At 37.4% G+C, this 27317-nt stretch overlaps 1 protein-coding gene across 1 annotated transcript in view; it reads left to right on the plus strand.

Annotated features, from left to right (window-relative positions):
* The window catches only part of USH2A (usherin), a 990439-nt gene that overhangs the window by 927455 nt on the left and 35667 nt on the right, over positions 1-27317 (plus strand). Inside the window, exon 64 of the mRNA XM_072647832.1 lies at positions 25254-25463. Coding sequence (XP_072503933.1) covers positions 25254-25463 — 210 coding nt within the window. The remainder of the gene's footprint in view (positions 1-25253; positions 25464-27317) is intronic.

The following is a 27317-nucleotide window of genomic DNA, read 5'->3' on the forward strand; positions in this document are numbered from 1 at the left end:
CTATGTATAATGTTCTCCTGGTTCTACTCATTTCACTCAGCATCAGTTCATATAAGTCTTTCCAAGTTTTTCTGAAGTCTGCCTGTTCATCATTTCTTATAGCACAATAGTATTCCATTACATTCATATACCACAACTTGTTCAGTTCAGTTGATGGGCATTCCCTCAATTTCCAGCTTTGGCCAACACAAAAAGAGTGGCTATAAATATTTTTGTACATGTGGGTCCTTTTCCCACTTTTATGATCTCTTTGGACTATAGCCCTAAAAGTGATATTGCTGGGTCAAAGTGTATGTATATTTTTGTAGCCCTTTGGACGTAGTTCCAAATTGCTCTCCAGAATGGTTGGATCAGCTCACAGCTCCACCAACAACTAATTAGTGTTCCAACTCTCCCACATCTTCTCCAACATTTATCATCTTTCTGTTTTGTCATATTAGCCAATCTCATAGGTGTAATGTGGTACCTCAGAGTTATTTTGATTTGCATCTCTCTAATCCATAGTGGTTTAGAGCATTTTTTTCATATGACTATTGATAGCTTTAATTTCTTCCTCTGAAAACTGCCTGTCCATATGCTTTGACCACTTGTCAATTGGGGAATGACTTCTGTTCTTATAAATTTGGCTAAGTTCTCTATATATTTTAGAAATGAGACCTTTATCATAGACAGTAGTTGTAAAGATTCTTTCCCAGTTTTCTGCTTCCCTCCTAATCTTGGTTGTATTTGCTTTGTTTGTGCAAAAACTTTTCAATTTAATGTAATCAAAATTATACATTTTGCATTTTAAAGTGTTCTCTATCTCTTGTTTGATCATAAATTCCTCCATTCTCCATAAATCTGACAAATAAACTATTCCTTACTTCCCTAATTTGTTTATAGTATCAAATGCTGCCCTTTTAGTAGGCTAAAACTACTGTGTAACAATTCTAGAACTTACAGTGGAAGAGGGTAGATCACAAGATTTTTTATTTAATTCAAAAGCATCTATTAAATATCTGCTATGTGCAAAGCTCTGAGGTAGGTGCTAGGGTGAAGATGCAAAGAGGAAAACATAATAGTCCCTGTCCTCAAGGAGCTTACATTCTATTACAGTAGTCAGAAAACATTAATTAAGTACCTGCTGTGTGCCAGGCAGACACTGTGCTAAGGTGTGGAGATACAAATATGAAAAAACACAGACTGTCTGAATAGGGGAAGACAAAATGCTAGAAAACTTGTTGGGGGGATAGCAAAATCAGTCATTAGACAATAGCGTTTTGGGGAAGAAATTCATAATTTAAGTGGTAAGATAAAACATTGGACCTATAGCCTGAGTAGAAGCACTGCCAGAAAGGAAATCTAGTATAAGACTTTGTTATTGTTTATTTTTTAACTGTACTGGGGTTTTCCCAAGCCCACAAGAAGGAAATGAGTGGCCCTGAACTCCTGAGTCCCTCACTAAACTAATGCAATCCACTTGGAAGTCATGAAAACAGTAGCTTTTGGAAAGTATATAATATTACCTAGGGGCAGCAAGGTGGCTCAGTGGATAGAGCACCTGACATACTATCTGGTGCCATCGCTTTTGTCCCTTTCTTGCCTGTTTTTGGCATTGAATTTGGAGAAAATCTCTTCATAGCCTTTTTTTCTTCAGAATTATACGAGCATTTAAGTGGGTGGTAATCTTCTGGAGGACCATTGGCTAATGTTTAGGCTTTTGTTTGGTTAGATTTTCCACTAAGCTCTGAGACCACTTGGCTCAGGTTTTAAAATGATTTATTGATGCCGTCTGACTGGAGTTGTGTGTCTGCTCTAATTCTGCTAGACTTAAGTGCTGCTACTCAGACAGAAGGCCATCAGGACAGTGCTGTGAATTGAGCTGAAAACTGGATTCTGCTGCCAGGCAAGGGTCTGGATCATGTTTTGCCAATAGACATTTGCTTCCAACAAGAGATTGTACACGTGTGTGTGTGTGTGTGTGTGTGTGTGCGCTTATTTTCTGGCTTCCCATGACATCCCTGAGGACTCTGCTCTTAAGCCTCCATTGTTAGCCATTTTATGTTGCCTGTGAGACAAGTTATTCATAAGAAGAGGGACTGGTTTTCACTCTTACGCTGATGAAACCCAGATTTATATTTCACTTAAGCCTGATATTGATTCTGCTGTCTCTGTATTGGAGGCTTGTTTGTGGGACATAAAATGCTAAATGCAATGAAATTCCCCCTAGCTGAATGCAAATAAAGTGGAAACTCTGGGTCCCAAGCCATTCACAGATCTTTGAAAATGGCTCCAGGTTTCAAGGTTCGTGGTGGCTAGGCACAACAATTCTGTAATTTTGGATGGACCGAAGTCCAAGATACTGACATCTTATTGTTTAATCATCATTGGCTTGTCTAGCCAGATGAATGTCAGATTTTCTAATAGTGTTCACTAATAGTGTTCAAGTGATCTGCAAGGAATGGGTTCACCCATTGGGGAAGATTCATAAGGGATGTGACAAGAGCCTCATAGGACGGGCAGACATGGATGGTTTGTCATCTGTATTACTATGGGGAATACTTGTATCTCTGAGATCACAGATCTATCTTTACATGAAAAAGGTAAAAGGAGAGTAGGAACGGATTGTTTTTTCTTTCTGCCAAAAGTTCAGAGTTGTTTCTCTTCAGTCATGTCTAACTTTGCGACCCCATAGACCAAAGTACACCACTACTGTCCAGGGGTGTTTCTTAGAAAGATTCTGGAGTCCTTTGCTATTTCTTTCTTCAGGAGATTAAGTGACTTGCCCAGGATCACATGGCTATTAAGTGTCCACAGCCAGATTTGTACTTGGGTCTTCCTGACTCCAGGCTCAGCACTCTATCCACCGAGCCACCTAGATACTGAAGTATTTATGAGAATTATATTCTGCACAAGAAGGCAATGTAACCAGCCCTCTACATGCAAAACACTTAAACATGCACTAACCAGTGGGTTGGAAGAGGCAGGAGGAATAAGGCAAATTTTTTTTTAAAAATACAGTTTGTACCTTCAAGCTTATAGGCTATGTGTATATAAAAAAGCACACCTGTGAAGTAATAAAGAACCCTTTTTCAAAGCAATAATATAAATGAAAGAGTTTCCAACTGTGTCAATGGATTTCCAAGCAAAAGAAATAGAGTTAAATGGAGCAACAGTGTTCTCAACATCCAAAAAGCCAAAAAGCTTAAGAATTCCTGCCTTTTGCACGTCCTAATATACTTATTAGCCAGATGTACTGGTGGGTAAGAAGCCACATAGGAAACCAAAGCCAAGTGGCTTTAAGGAATGTAGACATCTCTCTGACCTAATTTCTCTCTCCTGTTTTACTAATCTGCAAGCTTTCCCCTCTATACGCACAAACACACACACGCACACACTGTCAAATATTGATGCCCTATAGAAAGTATATTTGTGTGTACATAGGCCCTCCCACATCTTAGGAGTATGTGTGCAGCTCTATATTTTTATATCTCGTTCTATTGGTGGAATTGGTTCATGGGCCTCCTAGTTTTGGCTTGTCTGTGGTCTGTGATTATTGACAAACCACTAAGCAAATCTGAAGGTTTAAGTAGGATTGGAATTAAGTACTGGGCCTGGCACAGACCAACAATTTGTTTTCACTAAATTCTAAATAAATAGTCCTTTTCTTCTGGCCTGGCTGGAAGCAACCACACTATTTAGTCCATGTTGAGAATGGGAACAAAATTCAATCATTAAAGCATTTCAGATTTGTACCCTGGAAGTAAATTGACTTCAAGGACTCTGTTATAGTGTTTAAGAAGATAGCTAAGACTTCTTGTTTAATTGATTTATCACTCAATGCAAAGATCTGATCATTGCTAAGATGCCTATAAACATCTAGGAGACCGGTGCACTCAGAAGCTAGGACAGCAAGAGAGGAAATAACATTTTCTCATGGGAGCTTTTCTACTTGTTTCACATGATGTACTAAAGAAATTTAATGATTAATAAGATAAGGAAGTAATTGACCCATAAATTATTAGAATTGGAGTGGATCTTATAAATAATTTTGTGTGACACCCTCATTTTACAAGTGAAGAAACCAAGGCCTAAAATTTGGGCCTTGGATTGATGTGAGTCACCCATCTACCAAATTCATTGTGTAGATGTTTGGTTGTATTCATAGGATTGTAAGATTTAGAACTGGAAAAGACTTTAAAAGTCATCTAGTCTCCCTTTTGTGAGTAGATGTTTGGTCATCTAGTCTCCTTTTTGTGAATAAAGGTATCTTTGCTTGTGCCCACCTGGATGATGGAGTGAAGTCATTGTAGGCCAGGAAAGTATACAATGCACAGTGATCATCTGAAAAGATAAAAAAGGAATGTCAGGTTTGCGAAGAGTCTCTCTCTCCATCTGAATCTTCCCTTTGATCAATCTAGCAGCTATGAACAAGTATCTAAAAACAATCAGTCTTGTCAATGAAGAAACCACACAGTTGTCAGGGGGACAGGATTGGTTGCTGCCACAGAAGAGAAAGGAAAAGAGTGTCCATGACCCACCGGTGGCTACCTTATCCATTAGGGCAAACTAAAAACCTGATCCTTCCTTCTTCTCTGGTCAGCAGGATTTGGGAGGTTTGACTTAAGCATGTGAAGGTTTCTTTCAACATCAGGACACAAGTTAGTAACAGTAAAATTGCTCTGGTGGGAAGTAGGAAATATAAAGATGTCTGCCATTTTTGAAATACCCATGTCTGCACTTTACATTTTATTGTGCACTTATAACTTAAGCAAAAAAAAAAAAAATTGTTGATGAAATGAGACTTTGCAATTAGTGGTTGATAGCTGGAGGTAGGATTCCTAAGAGCAAAGAGAACAGAATGACAAGATCTAATTGAGTAATCTATAAATTACAACTAGGAGTTCTTAATCTGAAGTCAAAAGATACCTTGGTTCATGGACAGATTTCAGGATGTTTTTTGATTTGGATGTTTAAAAAAAAATTACATTTTTAATTTATATTTTCCTTTAACTGAAATTTAGCATATCCTTTAATTATGAATTACTTACAGAAACATTATTCTGAGAAAGAGTCCACAGGCTTCACCAGACTGCCAAAGAATTCCATGGCATACAAAATGTTTAAGAACTTCTGTCCTAGACTAGTGGGGTGAGAGATACCTCCCATGAAGGATATAGCCAAGAGGAGAGAATTTAGTCCTCCCAAAGTTGGAGAGAGCATGGTCATTACCTTAGCACACCATCTGGTGTTGGTTAGGGTGGAGGGGAAGTCAGGATGAGTGATTTACCAGGTTAGAATAACAAAGAGTACTTGCTAGACATGATAGCCTGATTTTGCAAATGAAGAAACTTCTCAAAATAGCATTTCAAATTGAGAGAAATTATTATTAATAAACAATAATTTGGGGAGATCCAGAGCTCTCCCCTTCTTCTAAAGTCCTGATTTTAAAAGGTACAGTTTCTTGAAGGAATTGTTAATAATGAGATCAGACTAACTTTTTTCTTCAAGACCTTACCCTGGTGGAAGCTACCCAGGTTTGGGTGGGGCATACATTCTTTGAATAGGTGGACCAAGGCTGAGGGTGGTCTGAGTATAGAGATAGTCTGTCCAAAGGTGACATGACATCATTCTCAGCATCTCATTTTACTATAAGCCACCTCCCATCGTGTTAACTAATCAGTTAGTTGCCCTCCTCTGCCAAAGGAACATATAAAACTTGAGCCCTACCATTATGATTCTTTTTGGTCTGAGAAGTCAAATAACCATCCTTTTATTAATTACATGCTGATCTTAATTAATAAAATGATTAATTCATCTAGAAACTATGTCTCTCAAACCTTTTTAATCATCACAAAATACATAAAATACATAGGATTACAAACGAAACCAATTCTATTAAAATAAAGAGTGATTATTTTCCCATCAAGGTTATAGGGATGCCCTGCAGGGGTGGGGAAGCTGAAGCCTTGACGTCACATGTGGTCCTCTAGATCTTCAAGTGCACCCCTTTTATTGAATCCAAATTTCACAGAGAATTTTATGTATAACCCTATGGGATAGGTAAGGCTAATATTATCATCCCCACTTTATAGATAAGGAAACTAAGGCTTGAAGATTTAACATCAAAGGCTTTACAACTAAAACTGTTGGAGGTGAAATTTAAACCTTATCCTCCTGACTCTGTCCAACATTCGTTCTCATATACCACACTATCTTAGTAACAGAAGTAACATTATTTAAAAAAAATAAAAAGATTTGAGTACCACATAGCATGGTGATGGCAACAGAAATTCTAAATATTAAGTATTTATAGTTACTTTGCCCTCTTTACTTACTTGAAGAGAAATCACTAACACCATTAACAAATGTGTATGTGCAGAACACCATGCAAAGTACTGGGGATGCAAGGAAGTATCAGCTATGGTCTCTGGCCACCAGAGGCTTGTACTCAAGTGCTAGAAAATAGGACATGTACGCAGCAAGGTAAATAGCAGTAAAAGGTGAGCCTCAAGCTAAACTGAGACAATAATATGAAGCTTCTTTTTGTGTCCAATTTAAATATTCCCCATTATAACTAAAGCTAGTTTTCCAACCTTCTCTTATTTCATTCCCTAGGGATGCCAAAGTGGTAGGGATGATGAAAGCTATTGTAATAACTTTAAGAGTTCCTAGTTCATGTCTCTAAACTTGTGGCAATGAGGAGCTGCCACATGTTTCCCTTTTTCCCACAATATGCCTTCTCAGTTCAGAGCATCGCCAGAGTCTATGTTCTTTATTGTGTATTTTAAAACCTTTAAGAAGGCAGAGTTCTACAGGATTAGGGCCCTATTTGAGCTGTTGTTTAGTCATTTGAGACCAATGCATTTGGAATTTTCTTGGCATAGATATTTCCTTCTCCAGTTTATTTTACAAATAAGAAAACTGAGGTTTAAATGGCTTGTCTAGGTTCACACAACTGGTGAATGTCTGAAACTGGATTTGAATTCAGGTCCTCCTGATTCCAGGGCCAGCACTCTACTCACTGAGCTACTTACCTATGTAATGTGTACAACAGTGTCATGAGCATAGTGACTGAACAGATGTCATTTGGTGAGAATGGTGGCATGGTATCACTCTGTTAGCATATCTGTTTATTAGTTGTGAAGGGCAGGTAGGAGGTGCAGTGGATAGAACACCAATGCAGGAGTCAGGAGGACCTGAGTTCAAATCTCACCTCGGACATTTGACACTCACTAGCTGTGTGACCTTGGGCAAGTCACTTAACCCCAATTGCCCCATTCTGGATCATCTCCAGTCATTCTGATGAATACCTGGTCACTGGATTCAGATGGCTCTGGAGGAGAAGTGAGGCTGGTGACCTACACAGCTCTCCCTCACTCAAAACAAAGTCAAGTGGAAGTCATGTCATTATTTCTCTGATGGCATGGTCTTCTTCAGCAACAAAAGATGAACACACTTATCAACTGTGTGCCCTCAGGTTTGTCAATTTCTTCTCTAAATTTCAGTTTATTCATCTATTAAGAGAAGATATGATATTTGTACTAGCCCCTTGGAAGAACTCTTACGAGGAACCCCTGGGATAAGGTGCCCTGCCAGATGGTCCTTTGTGACTATGGAGCACTGTCCACCATACACTGCCATAAATTGCTAAGTAAACAAATTAAAAGGCCAGTTAAACACTTCAAGTAATTAGTTTAGGAATTATCCAATTTCTATCTAGAAAGGACTTAAGATGTTTCAAATCCAAACATCTGATTATGTAAATGTCAGTCAGTCAATAAAGCATTGATTAAGCACCTACCACATGAGAGGCACAGTGCTAAATTCTGGGGATACAAAAATAGCAAAGACAGTCCCTACCCTCAAAGGGCTTATAATCTAATAGGATTACATTAATATGGAAACTGAAGCTCAGAGGATACAAGTGATTTACCTAAGGTCACATATTAATGAGAGCCAGAATTTGATTTCAAATTCCAGGTCTCTGACACCAAGATCATTGAGCTTTCCAATATTTTCATGTTGTCCTAGGATTCTATTCAGGAAATTAGTCATCTCATTTCAGATCCTCTTTTCTATCAAATGAGCCAAGAGACTGCCCAACCACACCTCTGGCAAAACTGGATTTGGCATACTTCTTGCTCCTCTCACATGTTCAGAAGGTATGACAAGCTACCCTTTAAAAAGACATTAGTGTGAATGCCATGGGAAAATCTCCTCCAAGGTTGTAGATGAATTGATATGATTTTCTTGATTGTATCTTTTTATTTATGAGGCATAATTTATGAGCATCGGAAAGCAAACTGAAATGAGTGATGACTAACGACAACCAGAGTAATAAATCAGGAACAGTGAAAGAAGTGGTGATTTGGATCGAATCTATTGAATTAACTGTTGGCCTTAGCCATTACAGGTATTGGAAAGACCTTTTAATATCTGTTTATCTCCCACATGGGAATACAGTAACTATCTCATTACATGCCTATAGGAAACAAATTATTAAATTGTTTGCTTGTCAGCGTGAAACCTGTTTACTCTTCTTATTAATTACTAGCCTGGCTGTTCATATTGGACTTTGGCTTAATTCTGGTCATGAATTTTCATCAGAATATATTCACATGGTACTTTAAAAAATGGTATGGCCTCTTGATGACTTTGATACGAGCATCTCTTCAGAATAATTACTGTTTTTCTGGAAAGGGAGCAGAGCTGCACAGCAAACCAAAAGCAGACCAAAGCAAAGGTTTTAACTTTTAAACACTTTATATTCTGTTGGGATTGGAAGTTCAAATCCGTGTGGATGGTCTCGGGCGGGTAAAAGTGGGACTTCTAAATCTTAGAGTCTTACGAGGCCCTCCATGAACAGCGGGGATTCGAGAAGGTCAGACTGAGCTAGCTCGGCTAGCTCGGATATTTCCGCCTCTCCCCGGGAGATACGTGATGGGTGGAGTCTCCCTGCCCTCAAGGTCGTCCCGGATCTGGGCACATTATTATTATCTAACAGCACGGTATTCAGATGCAAACTGTGTGGCTGAAGGTTAAGTAGGATTGAGGAAGCCTGAAAGCTCTCTTAGCACGTGAGGAGCCAAGAGGACAGTAGGCTCCGCTCTCTTCTTTCCTCTCTCCCCTCCCCCTCTCTCCCCGCTTGTACTTCTACTTCCAATCCCTTAAGATCCTAGCCTCCTTAGGAAATCTCCCCCTCTTCCTCCTAAGGAAGACCCCCCTGCACTTGTAACCGAGACCCTGAAATAAAGCTCAACCCTTGTTCGACTCTGGAACGTCCTTTCTCTCATATGAGCATCCGGTTTTGGCCAACAGAAGACCTCGGAAGTGAGGTAAGAAGACTCGGGTAGCCCACACAGGCCTCTAGGCCTGGCAATATTCCCTAATCCATGAAATTTAACAGTAAAGATCACAGCCTCCTAAAGAGTAAGAAGAAAACAGAATGCTAGAATTACCACAAGTAGCTATTCGCAGTTTGGAGAGTTGGCAGATTCTTTTTTATTAATAAGTGAATTTAGTTAATTCAATTTATTCCTATTATAAATATAGCTACATAGATATGAGTAAGTCCAGGCCCCAACTTGAGAGTTTTTATATCAAAACAAAGGCAGAGGTGGGGAAATTAGGTGGCACAATAGATAGAGTGCTGGGTCTGGAGCTGGGAAGCCCTGAGTTCAAATCCAGTCTCAGACAATTACTGCGTAACCCTGGGCAAGTCCCTTAACCTCTATTTGACTCAGTTTCCTCATCTATAAAATGGAAGTAATAATAGCACTTACCTCCCATGGTTGTTGAGAGAATCAAATGAGATAACAACTGCAAAGTGCTTAGCACAGTACCAGTCATGTTGTTGCTGTTTAGTCATATCTGACTCTTCATGACCCTGCGGACCATGTCATGCCAATACTGTCCGTGAAGTTTTCTCAGCAAAGATACTGGAGTGATTTGTCATTTCCTTCTCCAGTGGATTAAGGCAAACAGAGGTTAAGTGACTTGCCCAGGGTCACACAGCTAGTAAGCATCTGAGACTGGATTTGAGCTCAGGTCTTCCTGACTCCAGACCCAATGCTTTATCTACTGAGCCACCTAGCACACAGTATGTGCTATATGAATGTTAGCTATTTTTATTATCATCATTAATTATTGAAGCATAATCAAAGGAAGCCAACAGCATCTATCTTTTAGATACCGTTTTCCTAAGGTCTATTTAATATTTCAGTTGAGACAAACAAATTTCTTTGAACTGTCATCATGGGAACAGCTGGAAGTTCATGAAAATTATCCTGGAGTTTCACTTAGCAACCCTATAAAAGCTGAGTGGAGCTGACCAACTTTGTCTTGCTTCCTTATAGCTTCCCTACAATAGTTGTGCCTCCCCAAGTCACATCGATAAGCATTTAAGTGCCTACTGTGTGTCAGGCATTGTATTAAATTGACAGGGATACAAAGAATAGCAGAAACAGATCCTGAGCTTAAGGATTTCAGAGTCTAATAGGTTGACAATAGGTCAACAGTTTTGAACAAACAAGATATATACAGGAAAAATCAAAGATAATCACAGAGGGAAGGCACTAGTACTGAGGGAGTAGGAAAGACTTTTTGAAGAAGGTGAGACTTTAGCTGAGGCTTAAAGTAAATCAGGAGACAGAAGCAAAAAAGAAAAAAATATTCCTGACGTTGGAAGTAAGTAATGAAGATAATGGAGTCAGTTGATGGAGTGTCACGTGTGAGAAACAGCAAAAAGCCCATGTAGAGAACAGGAATGGGCTACATTATGAAGGGCTTGAAAAACCGAACAGGAATTTCCATGTGATCCTGGCAATAGTAGGCAACCATTGGAATTAGGGGCTGGGGGTAGGGAGAGATGATCAGACCTGTATTTTAAGAAGATAATTTTGATGGCTGACCTCTCCCTTACACAAGGAAATGGACTTTTTAAGTCAGAACAGATTTTGGGTTAAATAAAAAGGGGAAAAAAGTATTGCTCACTAGTGAGGACAGTAGAACTTCCATTTCTGAGACCTTCAAGAAGATACCCACCCTGCTAGCCTGTTGTAAACATTCACTTACCTGAAGGCAGGAAGTGAGAGTAGGAATGCTTTGTGGTTTACTCCCATTTTTTATATTCTATGATTCTATATTTGAAACAAGTTTAAAATAATTTTTAAAAAAACTTTCAGAGATATGCTGAGGACAGCACATTGTGCCAGGCATTGTGATTTAGTAACTGAAGAGTTGGCAGCTAGGTGGTGTGGTGGCTAGAGTGACAAACCTAGAGTCAGGAAGACTATCTCCCTGAGTTCAAATACAGCCTCAGACACTTACTAGTTGTGTGACCCTTGGCAAGTCACTTAACCCTGCTTGGCTCAGTTTCCTTATCTATAAAATGAGCTGAAAAAAGAAATAACAAGTCACTGTAGAATCTTTGCCAAGGAAACTCCAAATACAGTCCTGATGAGTTGGACATGACTGAAAAATGACTGAACAGCAACAGCAATAGATTGAAGATTTAGACTTGGCTATAAGATATCTGGCTTCAAATCCCACCATGGATATTTACTAGTTATATGGGCATGGGCAAGTTACTTAACTCCTCATAGATTTATTAAAAGATTATAATAGTATTGGTACTATCTAATACATGGGATTGTTGTATAAACATGAGTTATAGTTACATGAATAACTGATCAACTAACATTTACCTAGAAAGGGTGTACTATGTATATTGCAACTAAAAATGGAGAAATACTGTCTTGTGATGATACAATTGAGAAAAGAAAAATACCAGGAGGCTTCCCCCACCCTGTCTCTGGAACTTAGCATAAAATTCCTTTCTGTACTAAGACTATGGAAAATATCAACTGCAAAGAAAGCTATTTCCAAAAGCTATGAGCCATTGAATAAGGTAAAGCAGTTAAAATGAAAACTGATTTCCATTCCCAACTACAGACAGCTCTAAATAAGCTGGAGCACATTAAGCAAGCCTCAAAACAATTTTGCAGCAGGAATCATTTCAAAGTACATGGTATATTATTATTTTTTCTACTCTATATACTGCATACTGGTGATTTACTTCCTTTTCCTTTTCTTTCTGCAAAATCTATAAACATCATAAATTTCTAAATTTAAATGCAGTTGCTTGTTTTAGAATTCTTTCCTAATTCTAGGAAATTTTTTCCCTTAATACCAAAAAAATGGAGTAGGAAGTAGTCGTAGTAGTAGTAGTAGTAGTAGTAGTAGTAGTAGTAGCAATGCTAGTGGTAGTGGTGGTGGTAGAAGTGGTAGTCGTAGAAAAAGTAGTAGCAGAAAAAGAAGACATCACCATGATGTCAAAATTAGTAATTAGTAATGAAAATAACAACAATTTTAATAGAATTTATACACAGGTATCCCAAAAGTCTTAGTGTGATTTTAAGCTATTAGTACAACTTGGCTTAAAATTAAGCTATTTAACTATGAAGTTCAGTATTTAAACTATTCAAACTTAAAATTACACTAAGACTCTTAGGTCATCTTATATAGCACTTTTAAGATTTTCACACTGGCTTTGTCCCAATAACCCTGAGTGATAGATAATGCAAATATTATTGTCCCCATTTTACAGAAGAGACTGAGATTCAGAGACATAAATACCCCACATTCATTCTGCTAGAAAGTCAGCCAGGAAAACCTTGGGAGGAGAATAAGTGTCTTATACATATATTTTCTTGCCCTTGAAAATCCATAGAAAAGTGCTCAGCTGGGTCCAAACCAAAGATGTGCTGGTAAAAGTTTAACAATTGGCTCTCCACCCTCCAAAAAAAATATACAACACACAATTAACATCAATCTGCATTATTATTACTTTCTTGAGGCTAGACCATAAAGTAAACAGTTAGGTCCTGATTTGTAGTTTCTGTGGATTCCAAGCTGCAAATAGTTACAGTGAAAATTTAACAATCAGCCCTCATGAGTAGGTTTGAGCTGGATCAACATACTCCTGGTCCAAACTGAAGAAAAGAAAACCACTATGTCTCAGAGACACCATAGCTATGAGGAGTTGCTTCTAAGATGTGTAACAGGAAATACTTTGTGAATCAGGGCCTGTCTTGAACTGTGGCCACTGTGACAAACACTGTAATGTTTATTTCAGTAGTAAGATAGTCAAGTAAATACATGTACTGGATTTATTTGAATATCTGATTACACTACAGGTAATCCAAAGTAGAACTGTACATAAGTTATAACATGGCTAGAAATTGAAAATGTATAGTACCTGAAATTCTGCTTTCATAATTATTTACTGGGTTTCCTGCTTCAGCATCCCTTTAGTGTCCTCAAATGTAGCCACTGAAACCCCATCAATGGGTTTAATGCTGTTTCAGGTTCTGGTTCCACCCTTACCCATGGAAAATGTAAGAAACGCATGATTTGAGTGGTTCAGTATCGTTCATCTAGTCTTCTTGTTAACCTGTCCCTGACCTAGCAGCCCAAGAAGATAATATGGTGTAGTAGAAAGATTTTTGACCTGGGATTCAAGAGGCCTATGTTTAATTTTTGTATGTCCCTTGAATAGGATTCACATAGTAGGGTCCTTGCTCTCTGCTGTCAGTCCTTGCTCTCTGCTGTCAGAACCCTCCACTGTCTCTACACGTTACCTCCTTTCAAACTCCCCTATGCATGCCTCCTTAGACTTCTATCTGTGGTTATTCATAGCTAAGAAATAGATAGATCACTTGCCCTATAACCCCAAGCTAGTCCATGTAGTGTTTAGGCCTTGTTGTCCCTGATCTGGCTCATCAGGTTGCCAACAAACCTAAAGTCTTGTTTTGAGGAGGTGCACTCACATGCCCTCTGGAGCTTTATGCTACTTTTAGATATTCCCAGATTCACAACAGACCAAAGCCTTTCCAGTAGGTGAATTTGACTAATTATTTCCAACTTAATATAATCTGGGCACCTTAATAACAATTCTTTTTGTTAAAAAGATTTTTTAAAAAAAAACAGAAACCACCAACACAACAAAAACATAGAATGGTTATCCTTGAACCAAAAAAGTAAGGATAAGCATAATTTGTTTGGGTTTGACATACCAGAGAACAACTGATGTCAGTTAAAAAAAACAAATAATTAAACTGATAACAGAAACATCAACAGAGACATAGCCTACTAATTTGTAGGTCACTGATATCAGTTTGTTACTAGATTCACAGCCGATAGTTTACATTGAGTTTAGTGTGTCACATCTACAAGTGATGTCTGAGTTAGGAGAGAAACCTTAAAGCACCTTATATGTTCATCTAAAGCATTTGTCAAACTACATTTGGCTTTGAAATACGTTTACTCATAAAACATATTGGCAGATTCCTGAAATTCTATCCTGTGAGAATCTGAGGGTTTGGAATCCCCAGTGGGTAAAGTGGAATTGGAAAATTGTGAACTAAAAAAGAGAAAATTAAACAGGTTTCGTGGAAAAAGATTGCCATGAGTATTACATAGATTTGATCCATGAATAACCTCATGTAATATTTGAGACAAATATCACCATCTTCATTTTTTTTTCTCACAGATTCCCTGTTTCCATTGCACATAGCTCCAGGTTTTCATGAAATAGTTTGTGAATTTTCTGAAATCAATTTTATTGATATCTTTTGTTTTTACATTGCCTATATTTCTCAGTGTGTCTCTCTCCTCTTTCGCTCCCAAAGAGTCATCCATTATAACGGAGTAAAAAAAGAGAAGAAAGTTTTCAGGAAAACCAATGCATCAAAAGAGTCTGACATTACATGCTTCATTCCACACCTCCAGTACTGTGGCTGCAAAAAAATATGAGGAAGGTTCTTTCTTAAATCTGTTCTCCCCAATGCATATATGCAAACACTACCAAAGGGTGAGAATCATTATTCCCTCTTAACAACCCACTTTGGAAGTCTCATAAGTGTAGTCAGGAGTGTTTTGTTTTATTTTGTTTTGTTTCCCTTTTAGCTCATTCTCACATTTACTATTGTGTTGTAAATTGTTATCATTTGAGTCCTAGGATTCCACAGACTGTGTTCAGACTAACTGTATTCTATGCAAAAGGCACTCTTCTCAGTGAATATTTTCTACTTTGGTGTTTTGATTTTTTTAAGTCAATAAAAAACAAAAGGTGAAAGGAAAAAAAAAACTGTGATGATTATATGAGTGTGAGAGATCATCAGCATTCTTATTTATTTTTCATTAGTAGTTCAGCTCTAGGGTATGGATTATGAAGCCTCAGTAGTGAAATCTGCCACTTCTTTGGACTCAGTCTTGGTTGCTTTAGATTGATATTCTTAGCAAGTCTTTTCCATGTTGAATGGAATGAAATACTGATTCTTCCTTTTTGTGGAAGTTCCTATGCCATCTTGTTTGCCCTCAGCCCTTTTTGGCTTACATTATATATACACCTGATAATGGATAACATTTTTTATCAATTATTTATTAGGTGATTAATTTTTCACTTGAATTTCCCCCTCCTAAACAGCAGCATATCATAGTGAATTGAGGAAACCTCAGATTCATGAAGGTCTGAGTCTGAATCCCTTTCCTGACATAGAATGGATGTGTGACCTTGGGTAGGTCAACTAAGGAACTCCTCTAAGCTGCAGAAAAAAAATATCAATCTGCATTGATGATGATAATAATGATAACAATAGCAAGTAGCAATAACTAGGGCTTTAAGCCTTACAACCTGTTGAGGCTCAGGGGTGCTAGGACCCTGAAATACCAACTTGCTGGGTCCTGCTCGAATGAATTCGACTCAAGCCTTCTTAAAGCCAAAGAAAAGCAGTTTATTAAAGATTCGTCATACTGGGTTGACTCTTAAGGAGCCTAAGCATTTGTAACGCTTGTATTCACAAGCGGACCAGACAGAATTTCAGCTAAACAGAGTCTGAGCTGGCTTGAATCTGAGTACCTTCATGGAGGCCAGATGGAATTTATATACAGAAAGTCCATGGGAAAGATCTACAGGTGGGCTAGCAGTCTGGGAGGAGGGTCTAAGAAGGATCTTGATGGGACTGGGGTGATATAATCCAGGGTGGGAAACAGCTGGAGACAATCAGGTGATATCAGAAAATGGAGGGTTTGGGTGGGAAGCAGATGGGGCAATCAATAGGTAACAGATAATGGCCACAGACTTGAATATGAAAAGCCAGGTTAAGTGGGGAGATTCCAGGAGAATTCAAGGAGGTTCAAAGAGTCTATACCCCATCACAACCCATTGTACATATGTTATCTTAATAGGTCCTCACAAGAACCCTGAGAAGTAGGTGTTATTATAGATGAAGAAATGGAAGGGGAAAAAGGTCAGGTTTGCCCAGGGTTAAACAGCTAGTGATTTTCCTGATCAGTTCTCCACACAAATAAAATTATAGGTCCATTATTACCATCTTCTACAGCTTTCCAAATAAAGAGTTGTATTTGGTCATCTTAGTTCACCATAAGCAAAATTACAGGAGAATTCCCTAAGTTGCCCTTTTCTTATTTTCCTTGAACAGATGATTAAAATCCTGTTACTATAGGTTTAGGGAATAGACTGTGATTTTATTGCTATAGGGAATTCTTTCTATCAATACAGATCAGAACTTTGTCCACAACTTTATAGAGCTGCCTCCATCACTGAGAAGTTAATTGATTTGTCCAGTGTATCACAATCAGTGTGTGTCAGAGGCAAGACTTGAACCTATCATAAATTAATCACTCAACAAATATTTTAAGGGCTTATGTGCCAGAAACTGCCCTAAATGGGAAGTATATAAAAACAGAAGTCTCCACTTTAAATTGCTTACATTCTAAGAAAGAAGATAACATATTTATATATAAAACAAGTGTGTGTGTGTGTGTGTGTGTGTGTGTGTGTGTGTGTGTGTCTATGGAAGATTCGTGCAGAATATATGTAAGGTAATATTAGAAGGGAGGCTTTGGTAGCTGAGGGGACCAGGAAAGACCTCTGACAGAAGGTGGCACATAGGCTATGTCTTGAAGGAAGAATGAAATTTCCCAGAAGTGGAGGAGGGGAAGGGGATCATTCTAAGCATTGCTAACAACCAGAGCCATGGCCAGGAGATGGTTGTGTGAGGAAGACTAGAGAGTTCATGGAGAAGAATTATGCATTATAACTAGAAAAGCAGCAAGGGGACAGATTGAGAAGAGGTTTAAATGCCAAAGGAGTTGATATCTGATTGAAAGGTAGTAAGGGAAAATGGCATTTGTGGAGTAGGGAGTGGCAAGGTCAGATCTATACTTCGAAAAAATCACTTTAGAAATTCTGTGGCAGATACATTGGAGTGGTTAGAAATTTGGGGTAGGGAGACCAATGAGAAGCTATTGCAGTACTTAAGATGAGAGATAATAAAGGCTTGAACTAAGGTTGTGGTTGTATGAGAGGAGAGAAGGAGACTTGTATGAGACATGTAGTGGGGACAGAAATGCAAGATTTGGCAATGACCAAGTTAGGCCAAGTTGGAGGTGAGAGTAACACCAACATTGCAAAACTAAAGCCAATGACTGGAAGGATGGTAATCCTCTTTACAGTAATAAGGGCATTCAGAAGAAGGGTGGGGAAATGGGGATAATATTTTGTATTTTATTGATTCCGTAATGTTTCTGGAACATTCATTTTGAAATATCTAATAAACAGTGATGCAGAACTGGAATTCAGGAGTGACTAGGGGCTGGATGTTGAGAGAAATGATTATTAATAACCAATTACTAATATGGGGTGAGGGGTATCCAGGATTTTTTCCCTTTCTATTTCCTCATTTAAGGGCTAGGTCAAGGCAGCCTCTAAAGGACAGGACTGATGATGAGATTGGGTTAACATTCTGTTCAATCTTGGGTGGAAGCCCACTCAACTAGGAAACTTTATTTCTGATTAAAGGGTAAAGAGAATCTGATGTATATAAATTCCACTAAGTGGTTCAACTAAGTGGTATGGGTGGAGACCCTTTGTCTAGATTGCCCAAGGCAGGTGTGATCTGGGTGGAGATCGATTTCTTTTCCCAAGAGTCAAGTTCCCCCAGCCCCTCATTAGAATTAAGCCTACCCCCCATTTAAAGTTACTGTAAGACATTGTGAAATATTTGGGAAACTACCTGTCTAAACAAAGCCAGGAACTATATGAACATAATTACAAAAACTTTTCACAGAAATAAAGTCAGATTTAATTAACTGGAAAAATATTAGTTACTTGTGGGTAGGCCAAGCTAATATAATAAAAATGACAGTTCTACCTAAATTAATTTATTTATTCGGGGCTATACCAATCAAACTACCAGAAAATTATTTTCTAGAACTAGAAAAAACTCTCAAAATTCATCTGGAAGAACAAAAGGTCCAGAATATCAAGGAAATTTATGAAAAGAAATGCTAGGGAAGGTGGCATAGCCATACCAGATCTTAAATTGTATTATAAAGCAACCATCATCAAAACCACTTGGTACTGACTAAGAAATAGAGGGGTGGAATAGGTTAGGTACTCAAGACGCAGCAGACAGTGACTATAGCAGTCTACTCTTTGATAAACCTGACCCCAACTTCTGGGATAAGAACTCACTATTTGACAAAAACTGCTAGGAAAACTGAAAAACAGTGTGGTGACAACTGGGCATAGACCAAAGTCTAACACCATATACCAGAATAAAGTCCAAATGGGTACACGATTGAGGTACAATGGCTGATAGTATAAATAAACTAGGAGAGCAAGGAATAGTTTATTTGTCAGATTTGTGGAGAATGGAGGAATTTTTGACCAAACAAGAGATAGAGAACATTATGAAGTGCAAGATGGACAATTTTGATTACATGAAATTGAAAAGTTTTTGCACAAACAAACTCAATGGAACCAAGATTAGGAGGGAAGCAGAAAATTGGGAATGAATTGTTACAACTAGTGTCTGTGACACAGGCCTCATTTCTAAAATACATAAAAAACTGAGACAAATGCACAAGAATACAAGTCATTCCCCAGTTGAGAAATGGTCAAAGGATATGAACAGGCAGTTTTCAGAGGAAGAAATTAAAGCTATCTATAGTCATATGAAAAAATGCTCTATATCACTATTGATTAGGGAGATGCAAATCAAAACATCTATGAGATACCACATCACACCCATCAGATTGGCTAACATGACAGAACAGGAAAATGATAAGTGTTAGAGAAGATGTGGGAGGGTTGGAACACTAATTCATTGTTGGTGGAGCTGTGAGCTGATCCAACCATTCTGGAGAGCAATTTGGAACTGTGCCCAGATGTCTATAAAAATGTGCATACCCTTTGACCCAGCAATACCACTGCTAGGGCTGTATTCCAAACAGATCATAAAAATGAGGAAAGGACCCACATATACAAAAATATTTAAAGCAGTTCTCTTTGTGGTGGACAAGAACTGGAGATTAAGGGAATGCCCATCAATTGGGGAATGGCTGAACATATGAATGTAATGGAATACTACTGTGCTATAAGAAATGATGAACAAGAAGACTTCAGAAAAATCTGGAGAGATTTATATGAAGTGATACTGAGTGAAATGAACAGCATCCGGAGAACATTATACACAGTAACAGTCACAGTGTGTGAGGACTGTTTCTAATAGACTTAGTGCTTCACAGCAATGTAAGGACCTAAACCATTTCCAAAGGACTCATGATGCAATATGCCATCCACATCCAGAGAAAGCATTATGGAGTTGGAATGCAGAATGAAGCAGACTCTTTTCCCTTTGTTATATTTTGCTTTATTTTGCATTTTTTATAGTTCTTCCATTCATTTTAATTCTTCTGTGCAACATGAGTAATGAAAATGTGTTTAATAGAAATGTATGTGTAGAACTCATATAAGATTACATGTCATCTTGGGGAGGGAGAGAAAAAGGAGGGGAAGAAAATTGGAATTTCTGGAAGTGATTGTTGAAAACTGAAAATAAATTAATAAATTTGATGAAAAAAAGTAAAATAGGTTAAAAAAAGGATGTCTATCTCTTATTATAATATTCATTCTCAGTAATTGTTAACCAATCAGAATTTATTTCCACCCATTGGGAACACCAACTCTCCAAGGGTATTGAAGGTCACTGACTTCAATTTATTTGCTAGCCATAATTAATAAATCAATTATTAATTACCCCCAAATTCTATATCTCTTGGATATTACATTCATCACAATATAGAGATCTGCAATTCTTGTGCAAAAAGAAACAAATTGGGGAGTAGAAAAAACCCTCAGAAGCCTTCTCACCTACCCCTCTTATTTTACAAATGCTTCATATGATTATGTCAGCGTCCAGATATAAATGTTTCCTACTTCATCAGAGGCCACTTCTCAAATATCTATAAATGTTCTCAGTTCTTAATCATACCCCTTTCTTCTTCCCAGAGTGAAACAATTTAATGGAGTCTCTACCACCCTACCCTAGTTGTGTTTCCTGTCTCTGCCCAGGGTGAGAGGCTCAGCCACTTAGAAGTGGATAAAGCCCTGGGCTTGAATCACTGCTTTACTTTTAACAAAAGCAATGCTATAAAAACTGTATTTGACAAAGGCAAATCTTTACACCTTTGGCAAATCCCTACGACACCTCTTTGAATCTCAAGTTCCTTATCTATAAGGCAGCTAGGTGGTTAGAGTGACAAGCCTGGAGTCAGGAAGACTCATCTTCCTGAGTTCAAATCTAGCCTGAGGCATTAACTAGCTGTGTGAACCCAGGCAAGTCATTTAGCCCTGTTTGTCTCAGTTTCTGCATCTGTAAATGAGCTTGAAAAGGAAATGGCAAACCACTCCAGTATCTCTGCCAAAAAAGCTCAAATGGAGTCATGAATAGTCAGACAAAATTGTAAAATCACTCAACTACAATAATTAGCCAGAAAGTAATACTCATGCTTTATGCCTCATAAGGTTGCTATGAAAAGTTAAATGAAATAATTCTTATAATTATATAAAATATATACGTATATTTTATAAATATATTTATTATATAATAATAATTGTTATAAAGTCCTTTATAAACTTTCAACTACTATATATCCCAGCATTTGTCCTGTTGGCTACCAGTCTTTTTATGGGACAAACTGCTATCTTGATAATAGTGGAAAGGGCACTGAACTTGGAACCCAAATACAGGTTGAAACATACTACCTGTGTGACCTTAGAAAAAGTCACTTAACTTTTCTGGGCCTCAGTTTCCTCATCAGCAAAATAAGTCATTGAGCTAGATGAATTCCAAGGTTCCTCCTAGCTTTATGATCCTATATATAGTTTATGATCCTATCTATCTATATATATCTATAGATATATATCTTTATGATCTTGTATGTGTATATATGTATGTATATATGTGTAAGTGTATGTATATGCATACACTTACACATATATATGTATGTATATATGTGTAAGTGTATGTATATACATACACACACATATATATATTTATATATAACCCTGTATATAAATCTATATTTTGGGGAGCATGATTTATTTTAAACAAATATTAGCATAACAGTTTCAATTCCTCAGTCTCCAGCCTTGCTAGAAATAATTACCTGTATGACCTTGGGCAAGTTCTATGGGCCTTGATTTCTTAATAAGTAAAATTAAAGGGTTGGGCTAGATTACTTCTGAGGACCCTTCCTTTTCTTAAGCTGTGACCCTATACCTCTTCCATCTTCAAAGATTTGAGAGTAAAGATATTTTCACTAGTTCAACAAAATATTCAGGCTATTGAGGAACATTTTTATTTTTCAAATGGATATTTTAATGTCATAAAAACACAGTCTTTATGAACACTGTTGAAATCCACAGCCTCTCATTAATCTCATTCTAGCTTTCTCTTTACTCTAACTGCTATCCATTTTCACTGAAGCTCATGTAAATGCCCTGTTCCTATTTTGCATATGCATGTTGATTTCTATGAGTGTTGTTTTGATCTCAAATTGAATGATTATTTTTTTAAGAAAAAAAATAGCAATGTGTTATGAAGGTCTTCCATCAAAGACAAAAGGACATTTGTTGCTGCGCATGCCCTGTTATTATACCCTAATGGACAAAAATGTTCTTTTGCTGCCTAGTTTTTTTTTTGTTAGAAGTTCTATCAATCTATAAAGAGAAGTGTATATAAAAATACATATTAATATGTACAGTATTATACAGTTAGTCTTAAGAAATGTGTTTATATGTTAGTATGATGTAAGCATACATACTAGGCTGTGTGATATATGGTAGAGGTCTCTATACTTTCCTGATCATGTACTTCTATCAGTGAAGAATTTTTGAGCCTACGTGCACTTATGTGTTTATTTATAAATTATGTATAATGTTACTGTGCTAATAATTATGCATATCATAACATTTATACGATAGAAATTTAAAAGGATGCTATAAAGATGATCCTAGGGTCAGTATGGAACCACTGGAGTTTACTGCGTCACTTGGTCATACTTTAAGAAAATCACTTCTTAAGTTGGTAACTGTGTAAAGAATAAATTAGAGGAAGGAAAGATGACACAGTAAGATCAATTAGGATCTTATTTCAATAATCCAGAAGAAAGGAGATGACGTTCTGAACTGTGGTAGTAGCTATATGAGTAGCAATAAAATGCAAGAGATTCTGTGAAGGCAGAAATGACAAGAGTTAGCAAATGACTGGATATGAAATGAGAGAAAGTGAACATGATTTTGAGACAGAGACCAACGGTTACTAGAAGGACAGTGGTGCCAAGTTCAGTAGCAGGAAATTCGGAAGAGAGGCAATGTGAAAATATCTTTAATATGGATGGCAATTCATTCATGCCTGTGTGACTCACTCTTTTCCACCTACAATGAAGTCGCAGAGAATGAGGTAACTGCTATGGTATATAATGATCTGCAGGTCAGGGCTGTGTATGGGGGTGTGGGGGAGAGGTGTTTCCAATAACGGTTTCACAGCAGCTATAGTGAGTACACAGGTAGCAATTAGGTTGTAACTTCGTGGGGAGCTGACAATGGGCTCCTACATGGTGAGGCTGGCAAAAGGAAAAGAAAGAATGGAGTCTTGGCAGATAAAAACTAGGTATGATTGTTTTGGAGATAAGCCCCACCCTCCAAACAATTGATCTGCATTCCCCTGGGAGTCCTGACTTGGCTACTACTTTGGAAACCACTGGTATGGGAGGTGTCCTGTGTAGAGTCCTGGTTTTAGAGTTAGGAAGACTGCTTTCAATTATATCTAATGCTTAATTATTGTATAGCCACAAGCAAATTACTTAAGTACTATGTATCTCCTCAATCAACTCCCTGGGACTTATCTACTAGGCAAGAGAAAAATCAAAGTTGCTTTGCTGATGACAAGCTCTCATTCTCAGATTTATCTACATTGACAAAATCACAGATATTTGTCCTGTATATTTTTATGCATTTTTGTGAATATGTATACATACAAATATGTACATATGCAGTTATATAATAGAGTACCATTACAAGGCTCATTATTTGATTATATAATTATTGTGTAATTATTGTTAATATTGATTATATAACAATAATTTTTATATTATTTGGATGGTTAAAAGTATATCTTCATACATACAGAAAATGAGAGACTACTTCACGTCTAAGGGCTTTGGTACCAACTTTTTCTGCATCTGTGCCCTCTGAGACATATCATACCTAGTAAACACAATGAGTCTGCAGAAGGGATTTGTCCTTCCAACACCAATATTATAATGAGGCTGTACAACATTTATAATTATACGTAAATTTTTAAGAATTGAAGGAAAATATATGGCTCCATAATGAAATTTAGCCCTTGAGACTGACAAAATGTAACATGTGACTTTACTGAGGCCACTACTCCCATAAATGAATTGTTTCAGTCATTTCTCATTCTCTGTAAACTTATTTAGGGTTTTCTGGGCAAAGATACTAGAGTGGTTTGCCATTTTCTTCTGAGGAAACTGAAGCAAATAGGGTTAAATGACTTGCCCAGGATTACATAGCTAATAAGTATCTGAGGCTAGATTTGAACTCAGGAAGGTGAGTCTTCCTGACCTCAGGCCAGGCACTCTATTTAATGCACCACCTAGCTGCCCTTAATTTATAACCTTAGAGTGCTATATATCAATATCAAGTATTATGATTATTACTTGAACATACTGCTGGTGAATTTTTCTATCAGTGATGAGTATTTAGATAAATACATTTGAATACTAGTCTGAAAACCACTGAGGTGGAGACTAAACTTGCCAGAAATTTCATTTCACTAAAAGATATTGTCCACAATGGATAGAAGTATCCATTCTCAGATCAAACGAAAGAACATACAGTGCTTTACAAACCTCAAAGCACTCTATAAGCTATCATAAATAGTGCTCTGAAAGGGAAAAAACTAATTTCAAATATTGATGATATTAAAAATGAATTGAAAAAAATCTTTTGGGTCTCACTGAAAAAATTTTCACTCACTTTTTAATGCTTGATGTTCCTTGAACCTGCATGCTATAAAATTGAAAATGTTCCCCAGGTTTTTCCCTAAAGCTTGGGGCAAACTCTAAAAGAAAAAAAAAAAACAATAGAGAAGACACTGGGTGAGAAAAAAATTTACTGAAGTTAGAATTGTTCATCATGAAAGCTTACTAAGGGATACTTATACTAAAAATCGCTCAGACAGTCTTCTTGTATTGCCATTTAGATCTATCATTCTGATTGATCACTATGTAGCTGGCTATTATTGAGCCTAATTTAACCCTATACACTCACACATCCATCTATTCTGTCTATTGTACCTGACATTCTACAAATTACTTACTCATGCAAATGATGACCTAACGCAACCTTTTAGGATATTCGTGTTTAATTATACAAATGATTTTTGATAAATAAGATTATGCATCCTTCCATATGTTTATTCCCTTCTTGATGAAAGGAAAATTTAATTTTCATGCAGATTTGGTGGGGACCATGTTTAATAACTGCTGAGTTTTATGTAGTCTGCAGATCCATCCAGTTGAGGGAAGCTGACAAAATCACTTGGCCTGGCTCTCAGAGACAGGCAATTTTTAATCAAACTTAATTCAAGCTGCTGAATTTTGAGTCAAGGATCCTTTGTCTGTGTCCACTGCTTAAAAAGAATGAGATTTACTCACAGATGAGCATACCACTTGTCTTTGAACCTAAAACGTGTCTATTATACTACTGAATTATAACATGATGCAATAATCCTAAAATTTAAGCTGTTACCATTTTGTTTCAACTCAGGGGTGATTTGTTTATGATTTTATGACTTGCCTGTTTTTCTTTGGAGGTCTGGTCTGGGAATTCAGTGGGAAAGACATCCAGTAGCTGGGCACAGTGTAAAACAGGCCCAGCTCCACCAGAAGGCCTCCAAGCTCCAAAATTCCACGCTGTCTTCTCTACTCAAGCTGTGGTCAATATTAGCACTCCCCTGAAGCCCAATGGTATCGTGAGTCTTTACAGGCTGTTCTCCAACCACACCAGAGGGGCAGAGATGGTGGTGAGTATCTGAATCCTTTACTAGAAGAGACACTGTATAGGGAAAGGCCACATGAAGTTACTTTGGTCAACACATCTTTCACAATATCACTGTTAATGCATTAGAACTGGACCCCACTATTTGCAATATTCATAACCCTTTTGTTACAGAACTCATTGCCCCTTGCAGTACTGTTTCACTCAATCTTGTTTGTTTTTCAGGACAAGTGGAGTTATCTGTCTTGTATTACTGTTTTCTTTGCATATTAGTGCAATAGCATCTTCTCAATAGACCTTTTTTCTCTCTTTCCTTTCCTCCCTCCTTTCCTCTCTTCCTTCCTTCCTTCTTTCCACCCTCCCTTCCTCCTTCCTTCCTTCCTTCCTTCCTTCCTTCCTTCCTTCCTTCCTTCCTTCCTTCCTTCCTTCCTTCCTTCCTTCCTTCCTTCCTTCCTTCCTTCCTTTCTTTCTTTCTTTCTTTCTTTCTTTCTTTCTTTCTTTCTTTCTTTCTTTCTTTGTGACTTTCTTTTTCTTTCCTCTTGTTTGCAAATGCCTTTTGTTTAGTTAAGCAAGACCGATTTCTTTACCTAAGTTTGTCTAGAAAGACATGAGTAATTCCCCAAGTCAAATTAATTGTTTGGAAGTGTAAGAAAATGTGAAAGTCATTAAAGGATATGAGCTGAAGATAATACTAATAAATTAATGTATGGAAGTGCCCCTAAATGCACTCAGAAGCCTGAAAAAGTAAGTCAAATAGGAGAAAACTCTACCTGTTATTGTTAAAGCTTTGAAAAATACAGAATTCTGCTTCTCAAAGTTGAGTATTTTATCCCCATTTTACAAACTAAATTCAAAGAGGTGAAGTGATTTGGGATCATAAGATCATAGATTTAAAATTGGAAGGGACTTCATTAACCATCTAGTCCAATCCACTTATTTTACAAATGAAGAAAGTTTGGCTCAGGAACCATATTTTGGTAACTTGCCCCAAGTCACATGGCTAACCAATGTTTGAGGCAGGAGTTGTAGCAACATCTTCCTGACTCCAAGTCCAACACTTTACCCACTAGGAGACACTGCCTCTCAGGATTTAGAATTAGAAGTGACTTTAGAGTTCACTCTAGCCTCATTTTACAAAGGAGGAAACTGAGGCTCAAAGGAGCTAAATGACTTGCCTAAAGTCAAACAGGTAGCTAGTTGAAGAATGGATATTTGACTCCAAAGCTTGTGGTTCTGAATCCCTTGTTTTCTCAAGAACCCTATAAGATTTTCTAGCTTACTAAGTGGCAGGGACAGGATTCGCACACAGGACTCCTAGAACTCTGGCCAGAGCTCTTTCCACTATAACATTCACAACCAAAACAGCACCTAGGGGAATATTGATCTCTCTAAATGCTTAACATTAATGAAAGTAAGAGCAGATCAATGAATTGGACATGCAACTAAAAAACAACCAATTAAAAATCCTCAGTTAAACAACAAAAACAAATCTTAAAAGTAAAAAGAGAGAGTAATAAAATTGAAAGCAGAAAAGTGAAAATAATAAATAAATCTATGAGCTGATTTTGTGGAAAAAAACATAAACCATTGGCTAATTTGATTTTTAAAAAGAAAGAAAAACAAAAATTACCTCTATCAAAAAATGAAAAGGGTGAATGAATGACCAGTGAAAACAAAATTAAAGCAATTATTAGGAGCTATTTTGCCCAACTTTATTCCACTACAACATTCTGCTTCAAATGATTAAGCCTTGACTGTTCAGGGGAATGATCATTAAATTTATGATTTACCCTAGCCAACTGCTTTATTTACATCTATTTTAGACTAGGTACCCAAAATTTCTTCATCTTCCTGTTCATTTAGCAGCAACCTCTACCAG

The sequence above is a fragment of the Notamacropus eugenii genome, chromosome 2 (genome assembly GCF_028372415.1).
Source record: "Notamacropus eugenii isolate mMacEug1 chromosome 2, mMacEug1.pri_v2, whole genome shotgun sequence".
NCBI lineage: Eukaryota > Metazoa > Chordata > Mammalia > Diprotodontia > Macropodidae > Notamacropus > Notamacropus eugenii.